The sequence below is a fragment of the Eleginops maclovinus genome, chromosome 7 (assembly GCF_036324505.1).
Source record: "Eleginops maclovinus isolate JMC-PN-2008 ecotype Puerto Natales chromosome 7, JC_Emac_rtc_rv5, whole genome shotgun sequence".
Lineage (NCBI taxonomy): Eukaryota > Metazoa > Chordata > Actinopteri > Perciformes > Eleginopidae > Eleginops > Eleginops maclovinus.
In genome coordinates, this window is record NC_086355.1 from 1,059,863 (window position 1) to 1,087,044 (window position 27,182).

The 27,182-nt window shown below is 43.9% G+C and overlaps 6 protein-coding genes across 6 annotated transcripts; 3 read left to right on the top strand and 3 right to left on the bottom strand.

The window, feature by feature from the left end:
- Nucleotides 1–751: 751 nt before the first annotated feature.
- LOC134867404 (olfactory receptor 51L1-like) lies at nt 752–1,696 on the bottom strand. The gene has a single exon (XM_063887945.1). It carries the CDS (start codon nt 1,694–1,696, stop codon nt 752–754), a length of 945 nt encoding a protein of 314 aa, XP_063744015.1.
- A 2,696-nt stretch (nt 1,697–4,392) lies between these two features.
- LOC134867776 (uncharacterized) lies at nt 4,393–5,861 on the top strand. Its single transcript, XM_063888588.1, has 3 exons — nt 4,393–4,422; nt 4,517–4,596; nt 4,738–5,861. The coding sequence occupies exons 1-3, from the start codon at nt 4,420–4,422 to the stop codon at nt 5,660–5,662; spliced, it is 1,008 nt and encodes a 335-aa protein (XP_063744658.1). The 5' UTR covers nt 4,393–4,419; the 3' UTR covers nt 5,663–5,861.
- Nucleotides 5,862–10,592: 4,731 nt separating this feature from the next.
- On the bottom strand, nt 10,593–11,513 carry LOC134867549 (olfactory receptor 11A1-like). The gene has a single exon (XM_063888208.1). It carries the CDS (start codon nt 11,511–11,513, stop codon nt 10,593–10,595), a length of 921 nt encoding a protein of 306 aa, XP_063744278.1.
- A 2,180-nt stretch (nt 11,514–13,693) lies between these two features.
- Nucleotides 13,694–14,650, bottom strand: LOC134867405 (olfactory receptor 13C9-like). Its single transcript, XM_063887946.1, has one exon. It carries the CDS (start codon nt 14,645–14,647, stop codon nt 13,694–13,696), a length of 954 nt encoding a protein of 317 aa, XP_063744016.1. The 5' UTR covers nt 14,648–14,650.
- Nucleotides 14,651–20,117: 5,467 nt separating this feature from the next.
- On the top strand, nt 20,118–21,041 carry LOC134867553 (olfactory receptor 6N2-like). The gene has a single exon (XM_063888211.1). It carries the CDS (start codon nt 20,121–20,123, stop codon nt 21,039–21,041), a length of 921 nt encoding a protein of 306 aa, XP_063744281.1. The 5' UTR covers nt 20,118–20,120.
- Nucleotides 21,042–22,045: 1,004 nt separating this feature from the next.
- LOC134867407 (olfactory receptor 2T7-like) lies at nt 22,046–23,059 on the top strand. Its single transcript, XM_063887947.1, has one exon. It carries the CDS (start codon nt 22,046–22,048, stop codon nt 23,057–23,059), a length of 1,014 nt encoding a protein of 337 aa, XP_063744017.1.
- The last annotated feature ends 4,123 nt before the right edge of the window (nt 23,060–27,182 follow it).

The window sequence follows — 27,182 nt, forward strand, 5'->3', positions numbered from 1 at the left end:
ACTAAACGTGCTCGGAAAGAAAATCGATTACCTCTGAGGGTTTAATTATTAGGCCAGTCACAAATGTGCAGAAGCATGCATGAACCAGCAGACGGCAGCAGAAGCAAACAGTATTTTTTTTGTCTTTCTGTGAACTGCTTCATCTTGCACTCACTCCAGCAGAAGGCTTTAGTGAAGGGCTAAAGCATTGAAAACAAAGTGGACCATCACTGAGGTTTGTTGGAAGAAGCAGGTTCACTGAGGTTTATATGGCTCCTATGATGAGAAACCATGTAAAGCATTACCAAGTGGGCAACAGTCCTAATGTCAGCATGCTTAAAGGTTAAACTAACATGGTCAAAACAAACACTAGCATTTCATTTAAGGTAAGATGAAAAAGCACAGACTCACATGGCTGTAGACTTGCTGTTTATTGAATATGTTATACAATCATTATATTGTTATAGTGACAAAGGGTGAATGCTTCACAACAAACAACAGTATGTGCTTTAACTTCACAGTGCCTACAGTCCTCCCCTAACTACTTTGATATGCATGAATAGGCAGCACATAATATGTGTTCTAACATTGAATCTATAGAATTTGACTGAATAGTAATATGTTAACGTTTGAGGGAAATTCAAGCCAAATGTGATTTAAATCAAGCATATCAAATATCACTGTTGTGCTTTATGTTGATCTTTACCTTACCATGCACCTCTTTAAATAATGGTGAAAGGAAACAACATCTAACATGGTCAGCATATTCCTTTCATACTTCAGCAGCAGGACCCTTCTTCAGGAATCTTAATATGACTCCTTTGATTTGAGGCAGACCCAGGCCATACACTATAGGGTTATTGAGGGGGGGGATGATCAGATACTCCAAAGACAGAATAACTGTGATGCTAGGATTCATTTTATCAGCCTCAAATCGAGTCAAAGAAAGCTCGCAGAAGAGAGAGATGGAGTAGGTCATAAAGGTCAGGATGTGAGGCAGGCAGGTTTGTAACGCCTTCCCTCTGAACTCAGATGACCTCCTCCTGCAGACCAGCAGAATCCGTAGATATGTGTACAGGACGAAGAACAGGGGGATGAAGATGGTCGTCACCGTGACAATCTGACCTGCTATGTTGTTTGCAGCGGTGTCCACACAGGAGAGCTGCACCACAGGCCAGTTAGAGCAGAAAATCCTGTTCAGTTTATTTGCACACAGCGGTAATTTAACAGTAAGATAGAGACAGACGCCGATGGCTAACACAGGGTAGAGAATGGCAGCAAGCAGAAGAAACTGCACCCTCTTTAAGGTCATTGTGCTGTGATAGTGTAAGGGCTGACAGATAGCTATGAATCTATCGTAGGCCATGATGGTGAGGATGGTCAGCTCGCAGGAAGCATAGGTGTAGATAACAAATATCTGAATAAAGCATAAGGGACGAGAGACCAAATGAGAGTCAGAGAGGATGTCCTGCAAAAACCTGGGGAAGAATCCGGCTGAGCCAAACAGAGAGTTTAAACACAGACAGCTGATGAAAATATACATAGGCTGATGCAGAGACTTCTCCAGGAATACTGTCAGAATAATGACCAGGTTAGCAGAGACTATAATCACATAGAGGAACAGACACAAGCTGAAGAACAGGTATCTGAGGGGCCCAAAGTCTGCAAACAGAGTGAACTGAAAGTAGGGAGGGTTCAGGCTGCTGCTGTTCTTCATGCCTGCTCCAAAGAGAGGAAAATACTGTAGAAAAGATTTCAGATTTCAGTACACAGTCAGTTTGCATGCATGCATGTCAATTGCAAAATCTCCTACAGTTGTACGTGAGGATATTAAATATATAATCCTTGAAATTCTCCCTCCACATACAGTCCACTACATGCAGCAGAAACCTGGTGTCTCTCAGATATTGAAACAGTAGTTCACAGAGTTATTCAAGCTCTCTATATCTGGGATTAAAGGAGGGAATGTAAATGCACAATGGAGGAATTGTTCCAACGAAATGTCCTATTTCAACACATACAATGTTGAGTTAACTTCAGGTACCTGGAGGAAGAAGCACACAAATTAAGACCATGAAAAAAGTCACTACCACGTAAACTACATCAACATGGTATTTCACACTGATTCAAACTGTATTTCACACACTCACACACTGCCTGCTTCATTAATACATGCATGTGAATGGCAAACGTTCTTACAGTTGCACCTAACAATATACAATATAAATTCAAGTAACCGAAGTGATGTACACACAATAAAATAGGCTGGATAAATGAACCCTTCTCATAAACTACATGCTCCATAATCCTGGCATTTCTTAGTTTATAAACAGTATTTCACACAAGGCAAAAAGAGAGATGCATTCGAAGATCAACCGGTAAGAGAACGGAGATATGGGAATGAAATGAAGGCTAAACTTCCCCTGGAGAGCATAGAGTATCATCACATTGAAGTATATTAAGTGAGAATATCCCTTAACATGTACAGTGTGTTAATCATTACTTGTCAAAGCGTGCATAAGAATAACAGAGGAAATTAATTCAACCCTTTCAGTACATTTAAATACCCTCAAACAGAAGATGCATGGACTTACTGATCCCATCCATGATAGTGTGCTGTAGTCACAGTTACATATGTTATACTTATGTTAACATCAGCAGGATTACCTTGAGAGCATTCAATCTAGATTAAAGAGTTCAAGTTTTCAGGTTCAACAGAGGTACAAACAATAAAGCGCTGTATGTTGCTCGGCTTGTCAGTGAGAGCTTTGACAGATGGAGCCCTCTCCCCTGTAATGATCCACACTGAAGAAGCTGGACACTTATGTTTGTCTGTTGAAAGGAGGGGAATGTGCACAGGCAAGGCCCAGAGGGATGTTAAAGCCACTCACAGCAGATGGCATACTTCTTATATATGCATCCTACATGTTCTACATGAAGGGCAGCTGTAAGTGAAATGTTAAATCCCTCACATGAAACTGGGAAGCCAAAAGCCTTAGTGTAAAGTCCTTTTGTCTGAAGTAAAATCTGCAAACATATGTTGCAAATAAATCAAGCTTCATATTAAACTGACTCCCAGAGGGGAGGCGTTACAAACCTGCCTGCCTCACATCCTGACCTTTATGACCTACTCCATCTCTCTCTTCTGCGAGCTTTCTTTTGACTCAATTTGAGGCTGATAAAATGAATCCTAGCATCACAGTTATTCTGTCTTTGGAGTATCTGATCATCCCCCCCTCAATAACACTATAGTGTATGGCCTGGGTCTGCCTCAAATCAAAGGAGTCATATTAAGATTCCTGAAGAAGGGTCCTGCTGCTGAAGTATGAAAGGAATATGCTGACCATGTTAGATGTTGTTTCCTTTCACCATCAATATACCAACATAATATATGCTTTATTTAACTCACATTTCACTCGCTAAACTATATCTTTGTTCAGAGTATCATTTCGAGGTGTTTGGGCGACGTCACACATTGCCTGATATAATTAAACACAATATAAAGAATTACATCAGTAGAAACATGCTTAAGTAAAAGCTTTACTGAAGAGCTGAACACGGATGTGTCTGCAGTGAATAAATTCCCACTTTGGCTGCTCTTCATCCACTGCTCTTCCTTCTTCTGGATCGGAGAGTTTTGTGTTTCCTCCTCAATACAATTTCATGTTTAACCAGGTTCTGCTGCTCCCCTATTTATTCTGTGTCCTAACGGTGTGCTGTGAGCCAGTTTCTAACTATTATAACAATATAATTATGATAGAAGATGATCAATGGATCACTCAGTCTACTGCCAGTGCAATAAGATAGGAAAAGGCTACGTGCACGTAACTAAGGAGTTCTACTTCCGGCGCCTTGAGTGTACGCGTACCCATTTCCGGTTCACTGCAGTTTTTGGTTTTGATCGTGAAAAGATGGCATATTTCACCCGGTGTCTACAAGGTCTCCCAAAGATTGACGTGAATGACGTCCACAGGATTGTCGACCACTGTTCACCTGCACCCGGTTGTAAGCGTGAAAAGGGATTTAAACTGTACATATCAAGTTACATCCACAACTTTGAAGGTAAGTCAAGCTGTTTGCGTTACCTAACGTCTCAGCTGTCAGCTCAGCTGTTAACGTTAGCCAGCTACATTGAATATCTAGCAGCTAAATACTTCTAAATCAAAGACTGTATCACTGACAACATCAACACAGAACAAATCTAAAGAAAAAGATTATTAATCCCTTTTTTTTTTACATCTTGCTACAGGTGGGGCTGAAGGATTCAATTCCTGTAGAGCTGGTCCATCACAGCTGTACATGTGTAGCTGGATCAGTGTTGTGTAACCATTGTGTGGCTCTACTTTTCCAGTCTGCACATTATTCACAGCTTGCCATTCCAGTTGTTCCACCAGTGCTGAGCTGTACGAGAGTGAACAACAGTGGCACAAGCCAAGAACCATGGCAAGTCTCGGAATAATGTAACTATAATTACAATACTACATCTACCCACCGACATCATAAGCTCATCCCTGCTATTTGTGACCTATATTCACAGGGTATTAAACCAGGTCCCATCGAAAAGATGGCTGTGATGTCTGCCAAACCAAAGCAGAGGACCATGGCCGAGGGAGTAAGGTGAGAATTTGTTTTCTAGTTAGTAGCCTTTTAATTAATTTGTTAGGCCTACTTTTCTCAACCAATCAAGAAAACTGTAGTGTTGTTATGTTTAGTTATTACATGATGTGTCTTACTGATGTTAATCCAATTTTCATATAGGTCCACACTGTACAAAGCCACCAGTGGAGAGTTGCTGGACCTGTCTGTTCTCAAAGTGTCAGAGATCTACAAAGAGTTCACCCCTGTTTCTGCACCAACCATTTGTACAATGGGTATCACCTGTGAGGTGCCACTGGTGAACTGTGCACTGGGTTTGGTACAAGTAGGTAGTCCTCTTTCATATCAACAACCCATGGCAAGAAGTCGCTCTGTTGCTCACCCTGATGCTCCACCACGTCCAGATCAACAGCTGCACTTCAAGTCACTTGAGGTTACCTGGGAAATGGCTAAGAACATAGAGGGTGCAACTAGGGGCCAAAGTGCATCTACAGACTGGCATAGACTGAGAAAACCTAGACTCACCTCATCACATTTTGGGGAAATATGCCATGCAAAACCTTGCACCTTAGAAAAGATGGCTGACCGGTTGCTCAAAGGGGTCCGTCAGACAGCAGCAATGAAGAGGGGTCTCGAAATGGAAGATGATGCCATCGAGGAGTATTGCCAGCTCAAGAGGGTGAACCACTATCCTTGTGGTTTTGTTATACACCCTGACACACCCTGGTTAGGCACATCCCCAGATGGGGTTGTCTTTGACCCAACAGAGTGTTCTGAATTCGGCCTTGTGGAAATAAAATGTCCAAACATTAAAAGCTATGTGGATTATCCACATCTGAAAATGAAAGACGGCAACCTGGAATTGAAGCCAGGTCATGGCTACTACTGGCAGGTGCAGGGTCAGCTGCTCCTAACGGGGATGGAGTGGTGCGATTTTGTGGTGTTTGCGGAGGAAGACACCCAGATTCAAAGAATATACAGGGACAGTGATGTGATACAAAAAATAAGAGAGAGAGCAGACTTCTTTTTTTTCTACACATGCCTACATAAATATCTGTTGTATGATCAGCAAACAATGAATCCTTAGAAATGTCTTGTTCTGGTTGATTTCTCATTAGAATGTGAGGCCTTCAAGTGGGTTGTTTTAAGTTTATTTATGGAGTTGTAAAATGTTTAGGATTGACCACTTCACTTAAAGTGTACACACCAATGTATTGCTAGATTTTAAACCAATATTCAATATGTGTGAGGACCACTTGAGGGAAATGAAAGGAAATAAAGTTGATAAAGATTTCAAATAAATAATTTAATTAAAATACAAGTCAGTATATGTAAGGCAAAACAAAATTGTGGTGTGAATCAGTATATTGTTTGTCTAATAAATAAAAGAGGAGCAGACAGCCATGAAGCAAACAGTCAAATTTCTACCTGGCAATTATGTTTTCTCCATTCTTTAACCAGAGGTCCATTTTGGTAATTGCACAAGATGCAAGCTACGGTGAAAAGCTGGTTAATGCTCCCACAAATCGACAAAGGGATTACAGTATCAAAAAGTTTGTTTTCTTTGACCCGCCTTATTAGCCTCTCGGCGTGAACTCGCAGCCGTGCGATTGACTGTGTCTCCAGGACGTCCTGTGCTGCCATTTGCTCCTTGTTGGAGCGGAAGGCAGGCCTGTGCAGTTTTCCTGCCACAAGATTGTCCACCCTGAAGCCCTTGTCCACCATCACAGCCATGTCAGGGGAGAGGAGAGGTATGATGCCTGACAGTCTAAAGAGCTCACGGTCACTGATAGAGCCCCCATAGAGCGCAGAAACAAATGTCAGAGGACCATGTGGTGCCATGCCAATCATGGCCTTGAAGGTACAGTGCTATTTGTAATGTGAATACACCTCACTCTGTAGCACAAGTGAGGAGGGAGTTTGGCACCGCAGCTCTGTGCAGTCAACAATGACCTGAGTGTCTGCATATTCCTTGAACTCAGGTAAGTTGGCTTTTATCTCCTCAGGGGTCATCCAGATACACACAGCTCCCAGTATGCAGTATAGAAAGTTGGCCCAGGTTGTGATGATCCTGCTGGCTGTTGTTCGATGGATGTGAAATTGGTGGCCAAGCTCTCTCTGTGTGCATCCAGTTGATAAATAATTTAGAAAAAGAAATAGCTCATCTATTGGCAGCAACTTGGTTGATTTGTGGGATGTTTTCTTCTCTGCCACACAGACCGATGTTTCTTTGGCACTTGTCACACGGATCATTCTTGATGTTGCTGGCTCGATGAGCCTCCAGAATGCCATCAGGTGGTCATAAGAATGGAATCTTTCAAACAAAATACAAAAAAATGGTGGACTTATTTAGTTACACAAGGTCAATTATCTTACTTTTTACTACTACTAATTTACATGAAGAGAAGACTTAACGAATGGCTGTGCCTAAACATCTGACTGAGTGCTGTAGGTAGTGCATTTTCCGGCCTAATCATATCATTAATCATAAATGACAGTAATTTTACTTTTGATATTTGACACTTGAAGAAAAATACTCTTGTGGCACTGTGGTTAAATTAAAATACTCTTGTAAGGTGGTCTTTTACCGGAGACATATTTAACCATGTGTAGCCCATCTTTACTTTCACTCAAGTATAGGACTTGTGTGATTTTTAGTCTATCAATGTTAAAATGTAGGCTACCATCTAGTAGCATCTACCAGCTACATGATTCAAAGAGTCTGGTATTAGCAGGCTAGTTAATATGGTACAAGACAGGTATTTAAGTGCTGTGTCATATGATAATATCAGTATCAGCTTTCTGCAATCCAAAACAACCTTAATTACGATTTACCTGGTATAAAATCGGATGTCCTCGTCCGACCCGGCATATCGCCTCAATCCGAAACAACTCCGCAGCTGGAGAGCCTCAATGTGCAGCTCCATCTCCTTCATTTTCTGGCGAAGACTTTCATTCTCCTCGGCCAACTGATCCGCGATCATAGCTGTTGTTTGAGTTAAACAATAATCATGATCCGGTGCGAGGGGAGCCACCTCCATCTGTTCTTCTGGGTCGACAAGAGGAGGGCTCTCAGCTCTGGGTCTCCGCTCCCACACGCTCGCCCTCGGTGTTGGTACTTGAAAGTTATTCCAAGCAAAAAGAGCAGGGACGGTCCCTTTCTTCAACCTCCTCAATTTCCCCGGATTGACAACAAAATCGTCCTTTATGAAATGCCTGCTGCAAACACGAGTAACCTTGCTTGGTATGAAGTCGTCCCGCCGTACCTTCACCATCCATTCTGCTCGCACAGACACATCAACCGGAAAGCTATGGAAGCTAATAGTACTATTGTACCGAGACTAATTTGTACAAAGGGGTACACAACAATGTAGGGCCGACTTTTTGACTCGTTGATACGACATCCTTCTCTCTTTTATCCGAAATCCGCTCATTGTACTACATTTTACTCTATTACTCACCAACTTGAAACTAGCATCTCCGGGAAATCACAACAACACGACCTACCGGAAGTTGTCGGTAGTACACGCAACACACGGAAGTTAGCCGGAAGTTCCATTGTGCTCGTAGCCTATTATACAACACTAAAGTTGAATAAAGGCTGAGGTGGAGTCCTCGTACAATTGCTCCTCTTTGAAAACGATATGTGCCATGGGGATTATAAATCATTAAAATAACATGAATAACATGACCACAACAACAATATTGTTTATGTTGTTTATTTATATCATTCAATAAAATGTAATAGGTTGGTTTCACGTGACGTCACACTGCTGCATCGTGAGAGCGCGAAATTCAGATGGAGGGCAGGAAGTGAAGTAGCTTCTGAGGATCTGCCGTCCGAAAAAATGCTAATGTTTTGTGTAGTTTACGGCGGCTCCAATCGTTCTAACCGAGAAAAAGGAAAGGGTGTTTTATAGAGTACCAAAGATTGTCGTTGCCAAAGGTGAGACATGTAAACAGCTCTCAGAACTACGCAGTAAAAAGTGGATTTTAAACCTACGTCTGCGGTCGGGAGGAGCAGTCTGCTAATGCCGTGTCTGCAGCGACCACTTCGTCAGAGGTATGTTAGCTAGCTTACTTGGTTTTTGTGGCTGTGTTTATATAGCATTTGGTTGTCGTCAAATACTATACTATACAATTACTTAGTAATGATTATTAAGTTGCCTGTAGTCTAATAGGGACTTCATTGGGACTTTTTAGGCTGCCCTAGCGCTTTGAGTGACGTTGAGTCGGTAGACTGGGCTACGACGGTCAAACTCGGTTACCAAAATACTAAGTCCAAATCAGAGGCATCTCTTCAACGACAGCAGAGGATGAAGCTATAGGAAGACCAACAGAGACAGTCGGAATGTGCTGAGGCTAGGTTGGATCTCCAACAGACTGCTGAGAGCCCGGATATGAGCCCGGATCTGAAGCAGACAGCCGAGAGCTCCGAACCGAAGCAGCCAGCTGACAACCCACAATCAGAGGGCATCAGTGGGAATGGGACATTAAATGATCAAGGTCAATTATTGTACTAAGATGTGTAACCAGCATTATTATTAAATATTACAAATGTGATCGTCACAAAATCTATGCAAACCTCGAATTCGGTTTTCAAGCAAGTACTCATACAATCGCAGTAGTACGGATGGATGAGAGAGAACGATCAAAGGCTTGTCTTACACAATGGATGTTTTCCTCAGGTGTTCTTGGTTGTCCCCTCCTCCCTTCATCCAACACTGCCCCTGTCTCCATAAATGTTGCCACGCACGAACTGACACACCTCATGGCGGATGTCTTCCAACAAACACTCACCCTGGCGAAGACCGAACGATAATCATCGTGGAGCCGTTTGGTACCGAGGCTGTGGACCCAACCGCTGACAAAAAAATGATATGCCTCCAGACTTTTATAGACTTTCATCTGCAGTTTGGTGTAGTAGGATGTCTGAAGGGCCAGATACTTTGTGATATCAACAGCCTCGATTGTCGGCAAATCTTTAGGTTCTGTCGAAAACTCACTCATCCTCATGAGATATGGGTCAGGTCCAACAGATTTGCTAATTAATTGCTTGTATCTTTGTCTTGAAACTGGATCTAAATCCGTACAATACGGACTCTCTGCAACGGTTTCCTCCATAGACATCTTCTCCATTTTTACTTCCTGCCCTCCATCTCAATCGCGCCACCTTCGCGCGTCATCATAATCACGTGACTGAAACCCAGCTATTGCCTCACAGCACCCAGAAATAGATTGAATTTATAAAGGGACCCAAAGCCGCTTCGCAAGAGGTAAGCAGGAAGCAGAAGAGCCTTGTTTAGTTAGTGTTGCTGGTGCTGTAAAGGATGCTCTAAAGCTCGAGTGTCACACCCAGCTCAGTCCACGGGTCACATGCAGCCCAATCTGATCTTTAGTGGGCCGGACCAGTTAAACCACAGCATATTAAACTATCCATAACCCTTATGTTTCAGTGCAAAAAAAGTACTGTCTTAAAAATGTTCACATTTAATTAGCTTTCTTTTTACAAAACATTATGAACAAACTGACATTTGGTACGAAAAAAGAAGCGCAAGTTCCTCAATTGTATGCCTCAGTTTATCATTGCATTACAGATCCCAGTTCATCCACCGTTTAGCCACCGTGATCTGGACCTGAACAATATAGCATTTCACTTTTGGAACAAAACAACGTGTCTGTGTAGTAATCCTGACTCCAAGCTACAAACTCAGTGGAGGCTATTAAGGAGGAAGGTTAAGCTAACCCCCTGCCTTGTAAATACAATGTACATAAAAGTTGTGGCAGTGCTGGGACAACAGGGTTCCTCCAGACCGAACTCTTTCCTATTCAAGCTGCTGAATCACATTGCATTGCACATTTAACTTTTACATGTATGTTTGACACCCCTGCTCTAAAGTGTGTATTTGCATCACAGGAACAAATCCTCACGTTCACTAACAATGATCAAATAAATCATAGGTCTGCATCATAATGAGGAACAACATCCCTGAACCTCAGGTATCAGGTGTAACGCGTTAGACACGTTTGCAGAACAATCTCTTCAGGTGTTTATAAATCTCTGTCATTTTCAGACCGTAGATGATGGGATTAATGAGAGGATGATACAACAGTACTTGCAACAACATTATTAAACGTACAGTTTTGGGGAAATCAGTTTTCTGTCGGGTAATAAAAACATCAAATACAATTAAACAGGTGAGGTTAATGAGCACCAGCAGGTGGGGTAAACAGGTCTGTGCAGCTCTCCTCCTGACCTCCTTACTGCTTCTATAGCAGACTATAACTATCCTAATGTAGGTAACAAGAATGAAGAGCACAGGGAAAATTACAGAAATTACAACAATGACAGTGCCATATATATTTACCACCCTTGAACTCCCACAATAAAGAGTTTGAACTGTGCTGTTACAAATAACTCCTTTCAAATTGAACTTGCAGAGTTTCTTATTAGCGCTCACTAACCTCGGAACTGAAACCTGACAGGCAGGCAGCAGCCAAGCTAGGATCAGGAGCATATTCACAGTGGTTGTTCTCATTATATTTGGATATTGCAGAGGTTTACATATAGACACGTATCTGTCATAGGACATGGTTGCCAACAAGAAGAATTCTGTACCGCTTAAAGAGTAATAAAGAAAGTACTGAATGAGACAGGCTGTGTAGGATATGACCTGTTTCTCTGATAGAAAGTCCAGCAGAAGCTTTGGATAGATAGCACAGCTGAAGAGAACAGAGTTAACCATCAAAGCAGCAATGAACATGTACATAGGCTCATGGAGGTTCCTGTGAATAACAATCATGCTCACAATAGTGGAATTGCTGCAGAGGATCAGAACATACACTGTAAATATGATCACAAAATAAAGATATCTGTATCTGTGCACCTCCACATGCCCCTCCAGGGTTATATATGTCACATTGAATGGAACATCCATGAACAGCAACGGAACCAGAGCAACGCTATCGTGAAACTAGCATACATGAATTACACATGTACAACATACAACCTGTTTGAAATGTCACATGTACAGAAACGTGCACTTAGCGTGTGCTGCATCCAGAGAGTGAACAGCTCCGCTCGGTGGATTCTTCCGTATCAGATTCTCAACCCTCTGTAGATCTCATTAAACCCTTTCACACAGATCCACTGACTGCAAAACAAGGTGACGAAACTCTGGGGGGGGGGGCTTCATTTTCTGGAGACCCGAAGCTGTACCTCCGATGATCCCAAATGTTCTGTCTACTTAGAGGTCAGAACTTGTACAGATATATATTTCTGTTCATCTTTGATCTTACACAAGATCTTCCCTCTTTTATTCCCGAACAACCCTCAGAATATCAGTACAGAGGTTCTGAAAATCCTGCCCTATCCCTTCCTGGTTCATGTCTTCAATCATTGTGAAGCTCTGTCTGGACTCTCTGTGATGGAGCTGCTGGTGGACTTCAGACGGCGCCAACACTCTACCAAGAAAGTCGAATCAAAAAGAATATTTACCCAACATGATGTAAAAAAACAAAGCAGTAATAAGAGCAACTGAAAATATAAGTTCAGGTTCCCAGAATCCATCCTGGTTCACCTGATGACGAGAAACAACAGGAAGTGCAGACGCCATCACAAGGAGTTCCAGAGAGCAGTCTGAAGGTCAAAGAGGTCAATGTATGGTGACAGGGTTAACAGAAAGCTGAGTGTGTGTGTGTGTGTGTGTGTGTGTGTGTGTGTGTGACCCCTCACATGACTCAGTCTGATATATTTTATGAAACGATACATGTTGTTGATGTGTTTGCTGCTCTCAGAGGACAGAGCACTAACGACCTGTTGACCCCCTCCCTCTCATTACTCACTTAATTGCTTCGGTTACTTTTAGCAGCTCAGGTGAGAGTAGTGTGTTTGTGATAACAGAGCCCCCCCACCCTTGAGGCTCGCTGTGACCACTGGGTCATAATTAGCTGTTTGTACACTGGCTGTAGTCTTTGGGGGGGGGGCACTAATGACCCTCATTACACCAGCTCATGTGGACACTAGTGTCATCTAAATACATTGCATCATATTACTGAGATACACACACACACACACACACACACCTCAGAGTTAATGCTCTTTTATGTCAGTTTGATGATGGCTGAAATAAGTGTCGTTAATGGTAATCAAATAACACGTTGCATGCTGGGAAGATACATTTGAAGTGTTCAGGTTGATCTAAGATAGAATCTCTGAGAATGTTCTGTATTGTAGCGTCCGTCTTTCAAAACCAACTTATGAACGTCTCTACAAAACCAAAAGTGGACTGTACCATTTCCCAGGCCCTCGTTTTAATGACTTAATTCTCTTTTGATGCTTTTAGTTTTTCTACTCAATTTAAAGTAATTGTAGTATTTCTACTCTGTGCTATTACTACTATTATTTAACTTAAAGTTCTTTGAAGGGCTTCTTCCACCTTTGTGTGTGTGTGTGTGTGTGTGTGTGTGTGTGTGTGTGTGTGTATGTGTGTGTGTGTGTGTGTGTGTGTGTGTGTGTGTGTGTGTGTGTGTGTGTGTGTGTGTGTGTGGCCCACTAAGGACCCTCATTACATCAGCTTCTGTGGACATCACTGTCCTCTGAATACATTGCATCATATAACTTAGGGAGGTGCACACACACACACACACACATACACACACACACACTCTTACATCACTTGAGGTCCTTTCTGATAACTCTGTCACCACATATTGACCTCTTTGACTTCAGAGTGTAAAAGTTGTTGCTCTTTAATAACTTATTTTGAAGATTTCTTAACTCATTGGGTTGGTTTATTGTCATTAAACAGCACACATTTAATTATTGGAAGGTTAACTTCAAGTTTAAGGGATGTTTGAGATGATAACACTTGCAGACTAACTTAAAAAGAACTGTCCCCCGGTGATAATCTCTACCAAGGGCCCACAGTTACAGCAGCAGCTTCCTGATCTCTTCAGTCACATTTCTTACTTTTTCACCATCTGCAAATTATTCGACTTTTCAACCTTCAAGATGTTAATAACCACTTTATTTAACTGTTATAAACATCGTCAAAGAAACACTGATACACAAAGATTCCGATACTTAAGTATTAAACTGAAATAAAGTAAACGCTGATCAACCTTTACCCCGAACCCCGGTAGAATTAGTGTGATTTGATCGACACAACAACTTCTTCAGGTGTTTAGAGATTTCTTTCATCTTCAGTCCGTATATGATCGGGTTGAAGAGCGAGTGATAGGAGACAATTTGCAAAGTCAATATCAAACGAGTTGTTTTGGGAATATTTAATCCAAGACGAATTATAACAACATCGAAATAAATCAAACAGGAAAAGCTGATTAAAACCAACAGATGGGGTAAGCAGGTCTGTGCCGCTTTCCTCCTGTATTCTCTGCCATGTTGATATGAGATTATCAGGATCCTGGTGTATGTAAACAGTATGAAGACAAGAGGCAGGAGTGACACATTAAGCAACATGAACACTCCATAAACAGATAGAGCGCTCGAGCTCACACACTGAAGATTGTAAATTGAGTTGTTACAAAAAATCCCCCTTAAAGTAAATCGGCAGAGTTTGCTTTTAGAAAAGAGAAAAAATCCCACTGCTGTCTCACAAGACGGCAGAAGCCAAGATAAAACCAGACAGGCATTAACAGTACTTCTTCTCATGATGGTTGGATATTGCAGAGGTTTACATATAGACACGTATCTGTCATAGGACATGACTGCCAACAGGGAAAACTCCGAAAAGGTCAAAGTCATATACATCACATTTTGAAACAGACAGGCTTGATACGATATGACCTGTTTCTCTGATAGAAAGTCCATCAGAAGCCTGGGGTAGATATTGGTGCTATAAAGAACAGAGTTAACCATCAAAGCAGCAATGAACATGTACATAGGCTCATGGAGGTTCCTGTGAATAACAATGATGCTCACAATAGTGGAATTGCTGCAGAGGATCAGAACATACACTGTAAACATGATCACAAAATAAAGATATCTGTATCTGTGCACCTCCACATGCCCCTCCAGAGTTATATATGTCACATTGAATTCAACATCCATCAATAAAGCAGACAGATTATGTCTCACGAACAACACCTGAAGAGTCTTACTGTTCAGGAACATACAACCTGTGATACAGAGTCCTAAAGCTTCACACACACCAGAGCGACAGAAAGGGTCTGAGTCTGGGGGAGGTTTTTATCAGACTGGTTCACCCTCTATGGATCTCATTAAACTCCTGAACTGTAGGTCCTAGATGTTTGAGTAGTTTGGTAGTAACGTGGATTGATTACATTACTGTGAGAGTTTCCTGTAAACTCAGATAAAAGCGAGAGAAGGTTTGGTGGAGATAACCAGGTATATTCAGGTGCCTTTTCAGGACACAGCCTACTGGAAGAACCAGATTTTCACCATGTGCTTGTTGGTGTCAGCAGACCCAATTCACCCAAGGCCGGCGAGAAACATTCAGTGTTACCTGTTTGGCGACATCAAAGTGAGATCATCAGAGGTGTTTGCCTATTTTGTCTTGTCATGCTGAATGTTGATTATTCCCTCAGAACCAGCTATACATGGGACTGAATCCCTGAATCTTCCCTTTACCTTCCCTGGATCTTCCCGTTACCTTCTCTGAATCTTCCCTTTACTTTCCCTGGATCTTCCCTTTACTTTCCCTGAATCTTCCCTTTACCTTCCCTGGATCTTCCCTTTACCTTCCCTGGATCTTCCCTTTACCTTCCCTGGATCTTCCCGTTACCTTCTCTGAATCTTCCCTTTACTTTCCCTGGATCTTCCCTTTACTTTCCCTGGATCTTCCCTTTACTTTCCCTGAATCTTCCCTTTACCTTCCCTGGATCTTCCCTTTACCTTCCCTGGATCTTCCCTTTACCTTCCCTGGATCTTCCCTTTACCTTCCCTGGATTTTCCCTTTACCTTCCCTGGATCTTCCCTTTATCTTCCCTTTACCTTCCCTGGATCTTCCCTTTACCTTCCCTGGATCTTCCCTTTACCTTCCCTGGATCTTCCCTTTACCTTCCCTGAATCTTCCCTTTACTTTCCCTGGATCTTCCCTTTACCTTCCCTGGATCTTCCCTTTACGTTCCCTGGATCTTCCCTTTACCTTCCCTGGATCTTCCCTTTACCTTCCCTGGATCTTCCTTTTATCTTCCCTGGATCTTCCCTTTATCTTCCCTTTACCTTCCCTGGATCTTCCCTTTATCTTCCCTGGATCTTCCCTTTATCTTCCCTTTACCTTCCCTGGATTTTCCCTTTACCTTCCCTGAATCTTCCCTGGATCTTCCCTGAACCTTCCCTGAACCTTCCCTGGATCTTCCCTTTATTTTCCCTGAATCATCCCTTTATCTTCCCTGGATCTTCCCTTTATTTTCCCTTTACCTTCCCTGAATCTTCCCTTTACTTTCCCTGGATCTTCCCTTTACCTTCCCTGGATCTTCCCTTTACCTTCCCTGGATCTTCCCTTTACCTTCCCTGGATCTTCCCTTTACCTTCCCTGGATCTTCCCTTTACGTTCCCTGGATCTTCCCTGAACCTTCCCTGGATCTTCCCTGGATTTTCCCTTTACCTTCCCTGGATCTTCCCTTTATCTTCCCTTTACCTTCCCTGGATCTTCCTTTTATCTTCCCTTTACCTTCCCTGGATCTTCCCTTTAACTTCCCTGGATCTTCCCTTTACCTTCCCTGGATCTTCCCTTTACCTTCCCTGGATCTTCCCTTTACCTTCCCTGGATCTTCCCTTTACTTTCCCTGAATCTTCCCTTTACCTTCCCTGGATCTTCCCTTTACCTTCCCTGGATCTTCCCTTTACCTTCCCTGGATCTTCCCGTTACCTTCTCTGAATCTTCCCTTTACTTTCCCTGGATCTTCCCTTTACTTTCCCTGGATCTTCCCTTTACTTTCCCTGAATCTTCCCTTTACCTTCCCTGGATCTTCCCTTTACCTTCCCTGGATCTTCCCTTTACCTTCCCTGGATCTTCCCTTTACCTTCCCTGGATTTTCTCTTTACCTTCCCTGGATCTTCCCTTTATCTTCCCTTTACCTTCCCTGGATCTTCCCTTTACCTTCCCTGAATCTTCCCTTTACTTTCCCTGGATCTTCCCTTTACCTTCCCTGGATCTTCCCTTTACCTTCCCTGGATCTTCCCTTTACCTTCCCTGAATCTTCCCTTTACTTTCCCTGGATCTTCCCTTTACCTTCCCTGGATCTTCCCTTTACGTTCCCTGGATCTTCCCTTTACCTTCCCTGGATCTTCCCTTTACCTTCCCTGGATCTTCCCTTTATCTTCCCTTTACCTTCCCTGGATCTTCCTTTTATCTTCCCTGGATCTTCCCTTTATCTTCCCTTTACCTTCCCTGGATCTTCCCTTTATCTTCCCTGGATCTTCCCTTTATCTTCCCTTTACCTTCCCTGGATTTTCCCTTTACCTTCCCTGAATCTTCCCTGGATCTTCCCTGAACCTTCCCTGAACCTTCCCTGGATCTTCCCTTTATTTTCCCTGAATCATCCCTTTATCTTCCCTTTACCTTCCCTGGATCTTCCCTTTACCTTCCCTGGATCTTCCTTTTATCTTCCCTGGATCTTCCCTTTATCTTCCCTTTACCTTCCCTGGATCTTCCCTTTATTTTCCCTGAATCATCCCTTTATCTTCCCTGGATCTTCCCTTTATTTTCCCTTTACCTTCCCTGAATCTTCCCTTTACTTTCCCTGGATCTTCCCTTTACCTTCCCTGGATCTTCCCTTTACCTTCCCTGGATCTTCCCTTTACCTTCCCTGGATCTTCCCTTTACGTTCCCTGGATCTTCCCTGAACCTTCCCTGGATCTTCCCTGGATTTTCCCTTTACCTTCCCTGGATCTTCCCTTTACCTTCCCTGGATCTTCCCTTTACGTTCCCTGGATCTTCCCTTTACCTTCCCTGGATCTTCCCTTTACCTTCCCTGGATCTTCCCTTTACGTTCCCTGGATCTTCCCTGAACCTTCCCTGGATCTTCCCTGGATCTTCCCTTTATCTTCCCTTTACCTTCCCTGGATCTTCCTTTTATCTTCCCTTTACCTTCCCTGGATCTTCCCTTTAACTTCCCTGGATCTTCCCTTTACCTTCCCTGGATCTTCCCTTTACCTTCCCTGGATCTTCCCTTTACCTTCCCTGGATCTTCCCTTTACCTTCCCTGGATCTTCCCTTTATCTTCCCTTTACCTTCCCTGGATTTTCCCTTTACCTTCCCTGAATCTTCCTTGGATCTTCCCTGGATATTTCCTGAATCTTCCCTGGATCTTCCCTGAACCTTCCCTGGATCTTCCCTTTATTTTCCCTGAATCATCCCTTTATCTTCCCTTTATTTTCCCTTTACCTTCCCTGGATCTTCCCTTTACCTTCCCTTTATCTTCCCTTTACCTTCCCTGGATCTTCCTTTTATCTTCCCTTTACCTTCCCTGGATCTTCCCTTTACCTTCCCTGGATTTTCCCTTTACTTTCCCTGGATCTTCCCTTTATCTTCCCTTTACCTTCCCTGGATCTTCCCTTTATCTTCCCTTTACCTTCCCTGGATTTTCCCTTTACCTTCCCTGAATCTTCCTTGGATCTTCCCTGGATATTTCCTGAATCTTCCCTGGATCTTCCCTGAACCTTCCCTGGATCTTCCCTTTATTTTCCCTGAATCATCCCTTTATCTTCCCTGGATCTTCCCTTTATTTTCCCTTTACCTTCCCTGAATCTTCCCTTTACTTTCCCTGGATCTTCCCTTTACCTTCCCTGGATCTTCCCTTTACCTTCCCTGGATCTTCCCTTTACCTTCCCTGGATCTTCCCTTTACGTTCCCTGGATCTTCCCTGAACCTTCCCTGGATCTTCCCTGGATTTTCCCTTTACCTTCCCTGGATCTTCCCTTTATCTTCCCTGAACCTTCCCTGGATCTTCCTTTTATCTTCCCTTTACCTTCCCTGGATCTTCCCTTTACCTTCCCTGGATCTTCCCTTTACCTTCCCTGGATCTTCCCTTTACCTTCCCTGGATCTTCCCTTTATTTTCCCTGGATCTTCCCTTTATCTTCCCTTTATTTTCCCTTTACCTTCCCTGGATCTTCCCTTTACCTTCCCTGGATCTTCCCTTTATTTTCCCTGGATCTTCCCTGAACCTTCCCTGAATCTTCCTTGGATCTTCCCTGGATCTTCCCTGAATCTTCCCTGGATCTTCCCTGAACCTTCCCTGGATCTTCCCTTTATTTTCCCTGAATCATCCCTTTATCTTCCCTGAATCATCCCTTTATCTTCCCTGGATCTTCCCTTTATTTTCCCTTTACCTTCCCTGGATCTTCCCTTTACTTTCCCTTTATATTCCCTTTACCTTCCCGCTACCTTCTCTGAATCTTCCCTTTACCTTCCCTTTAGCTTCCCTGGATTTTTCCTGAATCCTCCCTGGATCTTCTTTGGATCTTCCCTTTACCTTCCCTCGATCTTCCTGAATCCTCCCTGGATTTTCTGCCATTCTTCTGCATCCATTGACCTTTTAAGCATACGCACTTTTGTTTTCCTTAAACCACGCCTTTCAATCTTAATCCTTGCTCCTACCTTCCATGTGAAATCCAGTGAATCAAAGAAATGGGGATGAAAAATAACTCAAACATTTATCAAGTTTTAGGACCCAAGGGTATAAATAAGTAGCCTGGTCCTACCAGACTCTCATACTACATTTCAATTGTACAGAGAGTCTGGGCACTCTTTATGACAAGTGTTTCCTACCTGAAGGCGGGTACTCTGTTGAAGTTTAAAACTATTGGATCAGCCCAGTGCCACTCTGGATCTGCCATAACCAATCGCTAACGTTTGGTCGTGACGTACGTTTCACCACTAACGGAGCAAGCTGGAAAATCTAACTTTTCTCGAAACCCGTGGGGAGGATGTCCACAACATCACGGCCACCAACAAAACTCAAAGATTGTTTTTGCTCCGGCTTTAACTTCTGGATATTCGGCAGCTTTTCCACAACAGTCCGAAAGGCTTCGCTCGCATCCCTCTCCGCCCCATCGCTGAACTACAACTCACACTCGCGCACGACCTCAACGTCATCGTTCTCAGCCACTCCCTCTGCTCGCTGATTGGACCGGTAAAGATTGGCCGGAGAAAACCTAAGAATATACCGAAAACCCAGACCTAGAACTGAAGGGAAATTAAAATTGAGCGGAAGTACGTAAGAGGGCGGAGCCAGGAAAATAAATAAGGGTTCTTCAACTTTTTAGACTATGAAGGTGGTTTACCCCAAAAAATAAAACATGCTGATGACATTTCTTCCCCAATGAAGTCACCTAAGAGAACTCTTATTTTCGCTTACGTTTTTTTAACTTGTTGACAGAGTTTAATGAGATCCATAGAGGGTGAACCAGTCTGATAAAAACCTCCCCCAGACTCAGACCCTTTCTGTCGCTCTGGTGTGTGTGAAGCTTAAGGACTCTGTATCACAGGTTGTATGTTCCTGAACAGTAAGACTCTTCAGGTGTTGTTCGTGAGACATAATCTGTCTGCTTTATTGATGGATGTTCAATTCAATGTGACATATATAACTCTGGAGGGGCATGTGGAGGTGCACAGATACAGATATCTTTATTTTGTGATCATGTTTACAGTGTATGTTCTGATCCTCTGCAGCAATTCCACTATTGTGAGCATCATTGTTATTCACAGGAACCTCCATGAGCCTATGTACATGTTCATTGCTGCTTTGATGGTTAACTCTGTTCTCTTCAGCTGTGCTATCTATCCAAAGCTTCTGCTGGACTTTCTATCAGAGAAACAGGTCATATCCTACACAGCCTGTCTCATTCAGTACTTTCTTTATTACTCTTTAAGCGGTACAGAATTCTTCTTGTTGGCAGCCATGTCCTATGACAGATACGTGTCTATATGTAAACCTCTGCAATATCCAAATATAATGAGAACAACCACTGTGAATATGCTCCTGATCCTAGCTTGGCTGCTGCCTGCCTGTCAGGTTTCAGTTCCGAGGTTAGTGAGCGCTAATAAGAAACTCTGCAAGTTCAATTTGAAAGGAGTTATTTGTAACAGCACAGTTCAAACACTTTATTGTGGGAGTTCAAGGGTGGTAAATATATATGGCACTGTCATTCTTGTAGTTTCTGTAATTTTCCCTGTGCTCTTCATTCTTGTTACCTACATTAGGATAGTTATAGTCTGCTATAGAAGCAGTAAGGAGGTCAGGAGGAGAGCTGCACAGACCTGTTTACCCCACCTGCTGGTGCTCCTTAACTTCACCTGTTTAATTGCATTTGATGTTATTATTACCCGACAGAAAACTGATTTCCCCAAAACTGTACGTTTAATAATGTCGTTGCAAGTACTGTTGTATCATCCTCTCATTAATCCCATCATCTACGGTCTGAAAATGACAGAGATTTATAAACACCTGAAGAGATTGTTCTGCAAACGTGTCTAACGCGTTACACCTGATACCTGAGGTTCAGGGATGTTGTTCCTCATTATGATGCAGACCTATGATTTATTTGATCATTGTTAGTGAACGTGAGGATTTGTTCCTGTGATGCAAATACACACTTTAGAGCAGGGGTGTCAAACATACATGTAAAAGTTAAATGTGCAATGCAATGTGATTCAGCAGCTTGAATAGAAAGAGTTCGGTCTGGAGGAACCCTGTTGTCCCAGCACTGCCACAACTTTTATGTACATTGTATTTACAAGGCAGGGGGTTAGCTTAACCTTCCTCCTTAATAGCCTCCACTGAGTTTGTAGCTTGGAGTCAGGATTACTACACAGACACGTTGTTTTGTTCCAAAAGTGAAATGCTATATTGTTCAGGTCCAGATCACGGTGGCTAAACGGTGGATGAACTGGGATCTGTAATGCAATGATAAACTGAGGCATACAATTGAGGAACTTGCGCTTCTTTTTTCGTACCAAATGTCAGTTTGTTCATAATGTTTTGTAAAAAGAAAGCTAATTAAATGTGAACATTTTTAAGACAGTACTTTTTTTGCACTGAAACATAAGGGTTATGGATAGTTTAATATGCTGTGGTTTAACTGGTCCGGCCCACTAAAGATCAGATTGGGCTGCATGTGACCCCTGGACTGAGCTGGGTGTGACACTCGAGCTTTAGAGCATCCTTTACAGCACCAGCAACACTAACTAAACAAGGCTCTTCTGCTTCCTGCTTACCTCTTGCGAAGCGGCTTTGGGTCCCTTTATAAATTCAATCTATTTCTGGGTGCTGTGAGGCAATAGCTGGGTTTCAGTCACGTGATTATGATGACGCGCGAAGGTGGCGCGATTGGATGGAGGGCAGGAAGTAAAAATGGAGAAGATGTCTATGGAGGAAACCGTTGCAGAGAGTCCGTATTGTACGGATTTAGATCCAGTTTCAAGACAAAGATACAAGCAATTAATTAGCAAATCTGTTGGACCTGACCCATATCTCATGAGATGAGTGAGTTTTCGACAGAACCTAAAGATTTGCCGACAATCGAGGCTGTTGATATCACAAAGTATCTGGCCCTTCAGACATCCTACTACACCAACCTGCAGATGAAAGTCTATAAAAGTCTGGAAGCATATCATTTTTTTGTCAGCGGTTGGGTCCACAGCCTCGGTACCAAACGGCTCCACGATGATTATCGTTTGGTCTACAATTCCACTATTGTGAGCATCATTGTTATTCACAGGAACCTCCATGAGCCTATGTACATGTTCATTGCTGCTTTGTTGGTTAACTCTGTTCTTTATAGCACCAATATCTACCCCAGGCTTCTGCTGGACTTTCTATCAGAGAAACAGGTCATATCGTATCAAGCCTGTCTGTTTCAAAATGTGATGTATATGACTTTGACCTTTTCGGAGTTTTCCCTGTTGGCAGTCATGTCCTATGACAGATACGTGTCTATATGTAAACCTCTGCAATATCCAACCATCATGAGAAGAAGTACTGTTAATGCCTGTCTGGTTTTATCTTGGCTTCTGCCGTCTTGTGAGACAGCAGTGGGATTTTTTCTCTTTTCTAAAAGCAAACTCTGCCGATTTACTTTAAGGGGGATTTTTTGTAACAACTCAATTTACAATCTTCAGTGTGTGAGCTCGAGCGCTCTATCTGTTTATGGAGTGTTCATGTTGCTTAATGTGTCACTCCTGCCTCTTGTCTTCATACTGTTTACATACACCAGGATCCTGATAATCTCATATCAACATGGCAGAGAATACAGGAGGAAAGCGGCACAGACCTGCTTACCCCATCTGTTGGTTTTAATCAGCCTTTCCTGTTTTTTAACCTTTGATGTCATCATAGTTCATCTTGGATTTCATATTCCTAAAACAACTCGTTTGATATTGACTTTACAAGCAATTTCGTATAACTCCCTTTTTAAACCGATCATATACGGACTAAAAATGACAGAAATATTTAACCACCTGAAGATGTTGCTGTGTCAGATTAAATCCAATTAATGCTAATTGTTTTCATTAATGATTTACTGTGGTTCAGATTTAATTTCAGAGGTTAATACAACATTAACTGTGATAATTATCTGCGCTGGGAATCCAACATCAATCAGACTGTTTTAACTGATATATTCCTCTGGTTACTGTTTATACTATGTTTTAGTCAAATCACTACACTTATCAAACATGGAAGAGCAAGTCTTGAAACTGACCACAAAACCTTTGTTGCAGATTTGGTCTTTAGCTCTAAATATTTGAAAAATATCCAAGAGGATTTCAACAGTTGCTCTTCCACCGTTATGACAAAATATTCATAATTATATACAATATAGCCTATATTATTATATCATTTATGCGCTTTGGAGTCTTCATTTGTTTGCGTTTGTTTTAAAGCTGTGACTGCATTGTTGATCTGAGGCAGCCGTCAGTCTGCCCAATAGCTGGAGGAACTGGATGTAAGGCACCATCTTGCCCAGCCTGAAGATGGGAAGAAGGTGCAAAATGTCGTCCACACGGCAAGGTGACAGGTAGGCTCTCATGGCGACCGAATCCAGGACCATCCCCAAAAAGGTGACCTGCTGGGAAGGGTCCAGGCAACTCTTCCCGGTGTTTACCGTTAGCCCCAACTGGGCTACGTGGGATAAAAGGCGGGCAGTATCCTGAGCCACTTGAGATGTGGACGGCGCGCAAACCAGCCAATCATCCAAGTATGGCAGGATCTTCAAGCCCCGCGCCTGCAGGGGGGCGAGAGCTGCTGCTACGACTCTGGTGAACACCCATGGAGAAAGGGAGAGACCAAAGGGAAGCACCCGGAACTAAAAGTATCGGCCCTGAAAGGCAAACCTCAGGAACTTCCGGTGGTGAAATGCAATTGGCACGTGGAAGTAGGCATCCCTCAGGTCCACGGTTGCGAACCACTCCCCCTGTGCAACAACCCGAAGGGTGTCTGCTGTGGTCAGCATACGGAATGGCAGCACTTTCAGGAATCTGTTGATCCCTCTGAGGTCCAATATCGGACGAAATCCGCCGACTTTCTTGCTCACAAGAAAGTACACCGAGTAGAACCCCCCGGGCTGAAGGAGAGGGTCTACTGGCTCGATTGCACCCTTGGCCAAGAGGACGGACAACTCTTGGGCCAGAGCTAAGGCCTTTGCCGGATTGCTGACAACTGTCATTCTGACCCGGCCAAAGGCTAGGGGCCGGCATCGGAACTGCAATTCTTACCCATGGGTTAAGGTGGAAACGACCCAAGGGTCGGAAGTACAGGCAGCCCAGTAACTGAGCTGCTGTTGGGAAAAGCAGCCGACTACCGGCCCAGAGGCCTCAGGGCCTAGCCCCCCGGCCTCCAGAGCCCCTTGGGGGGCGCCGGTAAGGCTCTGAGGCACGAGGCTGTCTAGAGAGCCGGCGACCGGGGGCTCAAAAGTTACCAGAAGGCGGTTGGGTGGGCCGCTGGGATCTCCGCAGACCACCGCTGTAAGCTGGTGGCTGGTGGCTGAGTACGGCCGCCAGGGGCAGCAGAGGGGCCCCCGGGCCTGCTGGGGGTGGGCACATGCCTATGAAGGCCTGAGAGCTGCTGCCTGGTCTGCCGAGCTTGGGAAGCCCGCTCCAGCGTCTCCAGGGCAGCTGACCCAATCAGCTCTCCTGGCTCACTACGTGGTACACTACGGAGGACCTTCCTACAGGGAAGAAGGCGCTAGTCTGAGCCGAGTCGGCCTGCGGAACCTGAAGCTGCAGGCGTGCCAGTGCTGCACACATAATGGTCGCCATGGAGGTGTCTTCCCTGCACTGCAGGGAGCTCTGAGCAGAGGAGTGGGAAGCCTCCTCGGGAGTAAGCAAGGCCACGTCCTCCCCCTCGTCATTGAAGAGGTTAGCTGAGGCTGCTAGCGACATGGCATCCTCAAGCAGAGGTGCAGCAACTGGGGGGCCAGGGGGCAAACTAGCGGCTAACTGGTCCACTTTGGAAGAGAGCCTACTTTCTCTAGCCCTCTTATTGGGGGGTGTACCCATAGCCCTCGCTCTGTCAAGTCGCTGGGAACAGCCAGACTGAGCTGGAGGGAGCTGTGACAAGGAGAGGTGTGCGTTGGCTGCTGCCAGGCGCTCCACCTCTGCGACTCTAGCCGCCCTGAGCGCCCGAGGCATGAAACTACAGTTCATGCAGGCGTCTTGTGTGAGACCCTCCCTCAAATGCTCGAGACCGAGGCAAGAGGGGCAGCGGTCATGGCCGTCCTCGGGCTCAAGGGAAGCCATACAGGCGCTACATGAATGGGCCATCATGTAGGTAGCCAGGTGCAAGGTAACCGGGAGCGGGAGCGAGGGCACAGCCTTCACCAGTTACCTGACTGAACGGAAAGAGTAGCCCGAAATACTGCTACTAGTCGCAGAACGTAAAGAGGGATGCAGACACAAATGTTCTACACCCACGTTACCAGCCGTGGGAGCGGGAGCGAGAACACTGCCTTCACCAGCTGATATAAACGATCAGAAAATTGGCTTCTAAAGAAAAAACGGCACGGATACAAACCCAGTGCTTATCAATAATAAAGAACGGAGTAGTTAGGCTGAGCCACGCTGCTGCTAACTAAATTAAAGAGGAGCCCAGCTACAGCTGGAAGCTCGAAGCTAATGATGGCTAAGCCAAATCACAGACAAGACAGCAATGACGACAACTTAAACTGGGAGCGAGAGCGGGGACACTGCCATCACCAACGAAGTCGACACGAACCTGTCCGTCGAAGTTTTGCACAGCCTCTGGAGGACGAGTAGCAACTCGCGGCTCCGACTGGATCAGTCGCGAAGCTGCACGCAGCCGGCTATGTGTACAACGCTCCTTAATTCAAGCCGAACGCTGTAGGCTACAACCTGTAGCCACGGTACCCGCGTAGCGAGAAGATGAAGAGGAACAGATCTTCTGATGACACCGGCATATAGCCTGGTGTCACGTGGGGTCACAGGTGACTTTGTTGGTATTGGTACTCGACCTGTGCATGCGCAAGATGGACATATCCAGTGCTTAAAGCACCGCCTCTGGCGGTCAGTAGGGATGAAAAAGAACTACTTTTAGCAGAACATGATTAAGCGTAGATACCATTTATGCGTTGTTCAACAAGCATATAATTCACGAGGTGTGAGGAGTTGTTACGCTTGGGAACATATCATGTCATTTTCCAGCTTTAAAAGTGCATTTCCTGCAGGGTTTACTCATTTATTTTCTGTTGTGTTGTTTCTTTGATGATAATAATGGAAAAATGAAGTGATAATAAACATTTTAAATCTTGAAACATGAATTATCTGATTGGATTTGCAGACACGTAAGACTGCAAATCCATAGATGATGAAAAATTAGAGATCAAGAAGCTGCAACGTATACAGCTGGTTTCCCCGGCATCAATGGTAATAAAACAATTTAAGAAACCATAATTAGAATAAGAGAGAGCAGAGCAGGCCGTAATAAAGAGCAGGACACAAAGACACTCTGAAGTTCCTTTACTGTGGTTTCACCAGGAACGAACAGGGCAGGCAAGGCAACACAAATGAAACAGAACTCTCCCATGAACAATATACAACACCAACAGAAAACCAGAGCTAAAACACATTATGCAGTTCTTCGGAGGTTCATTGGTTATGTTAGAAATAATCAATATATTAGAGCGGAACTTTAAAAGATAATTCACTGTTTCTGGACGGATCATATTTGTCCACTTCTGGTAGTAACACAGGATGTTGCTTTTAGCCTCAGTTAGCATAAAGCTAATATTGTATTGTATATATGAGTAGAGGGAGAAGGACGCGTGGAGTTACAGACTAAACACACCGCCTCTACCTCTCACTCATTGATGCTGCAGTGATACTATTGCCTGTTTAATAACTGATAAACCTCAGAAGGATTGCATAATAGAATATCGTAGGTGAGAGCTCCAGGACATCACTAACAAGATGGCGACGGTGACGTCATAAGAGGACCCGCCCCCGACGACGTCAGCCTATAGAAGAGTCCGGAGAACCCCATGTGACAAGCGGCCAACAGGATCCAGCCCCCCGCTACCAACCAATGAGAACACGAGACCGGAGCGCGTCTTATTTTGAAGTTGTTTATTGTATGGCGGGAAAGGGGTGGTTCTATAAAGCATGT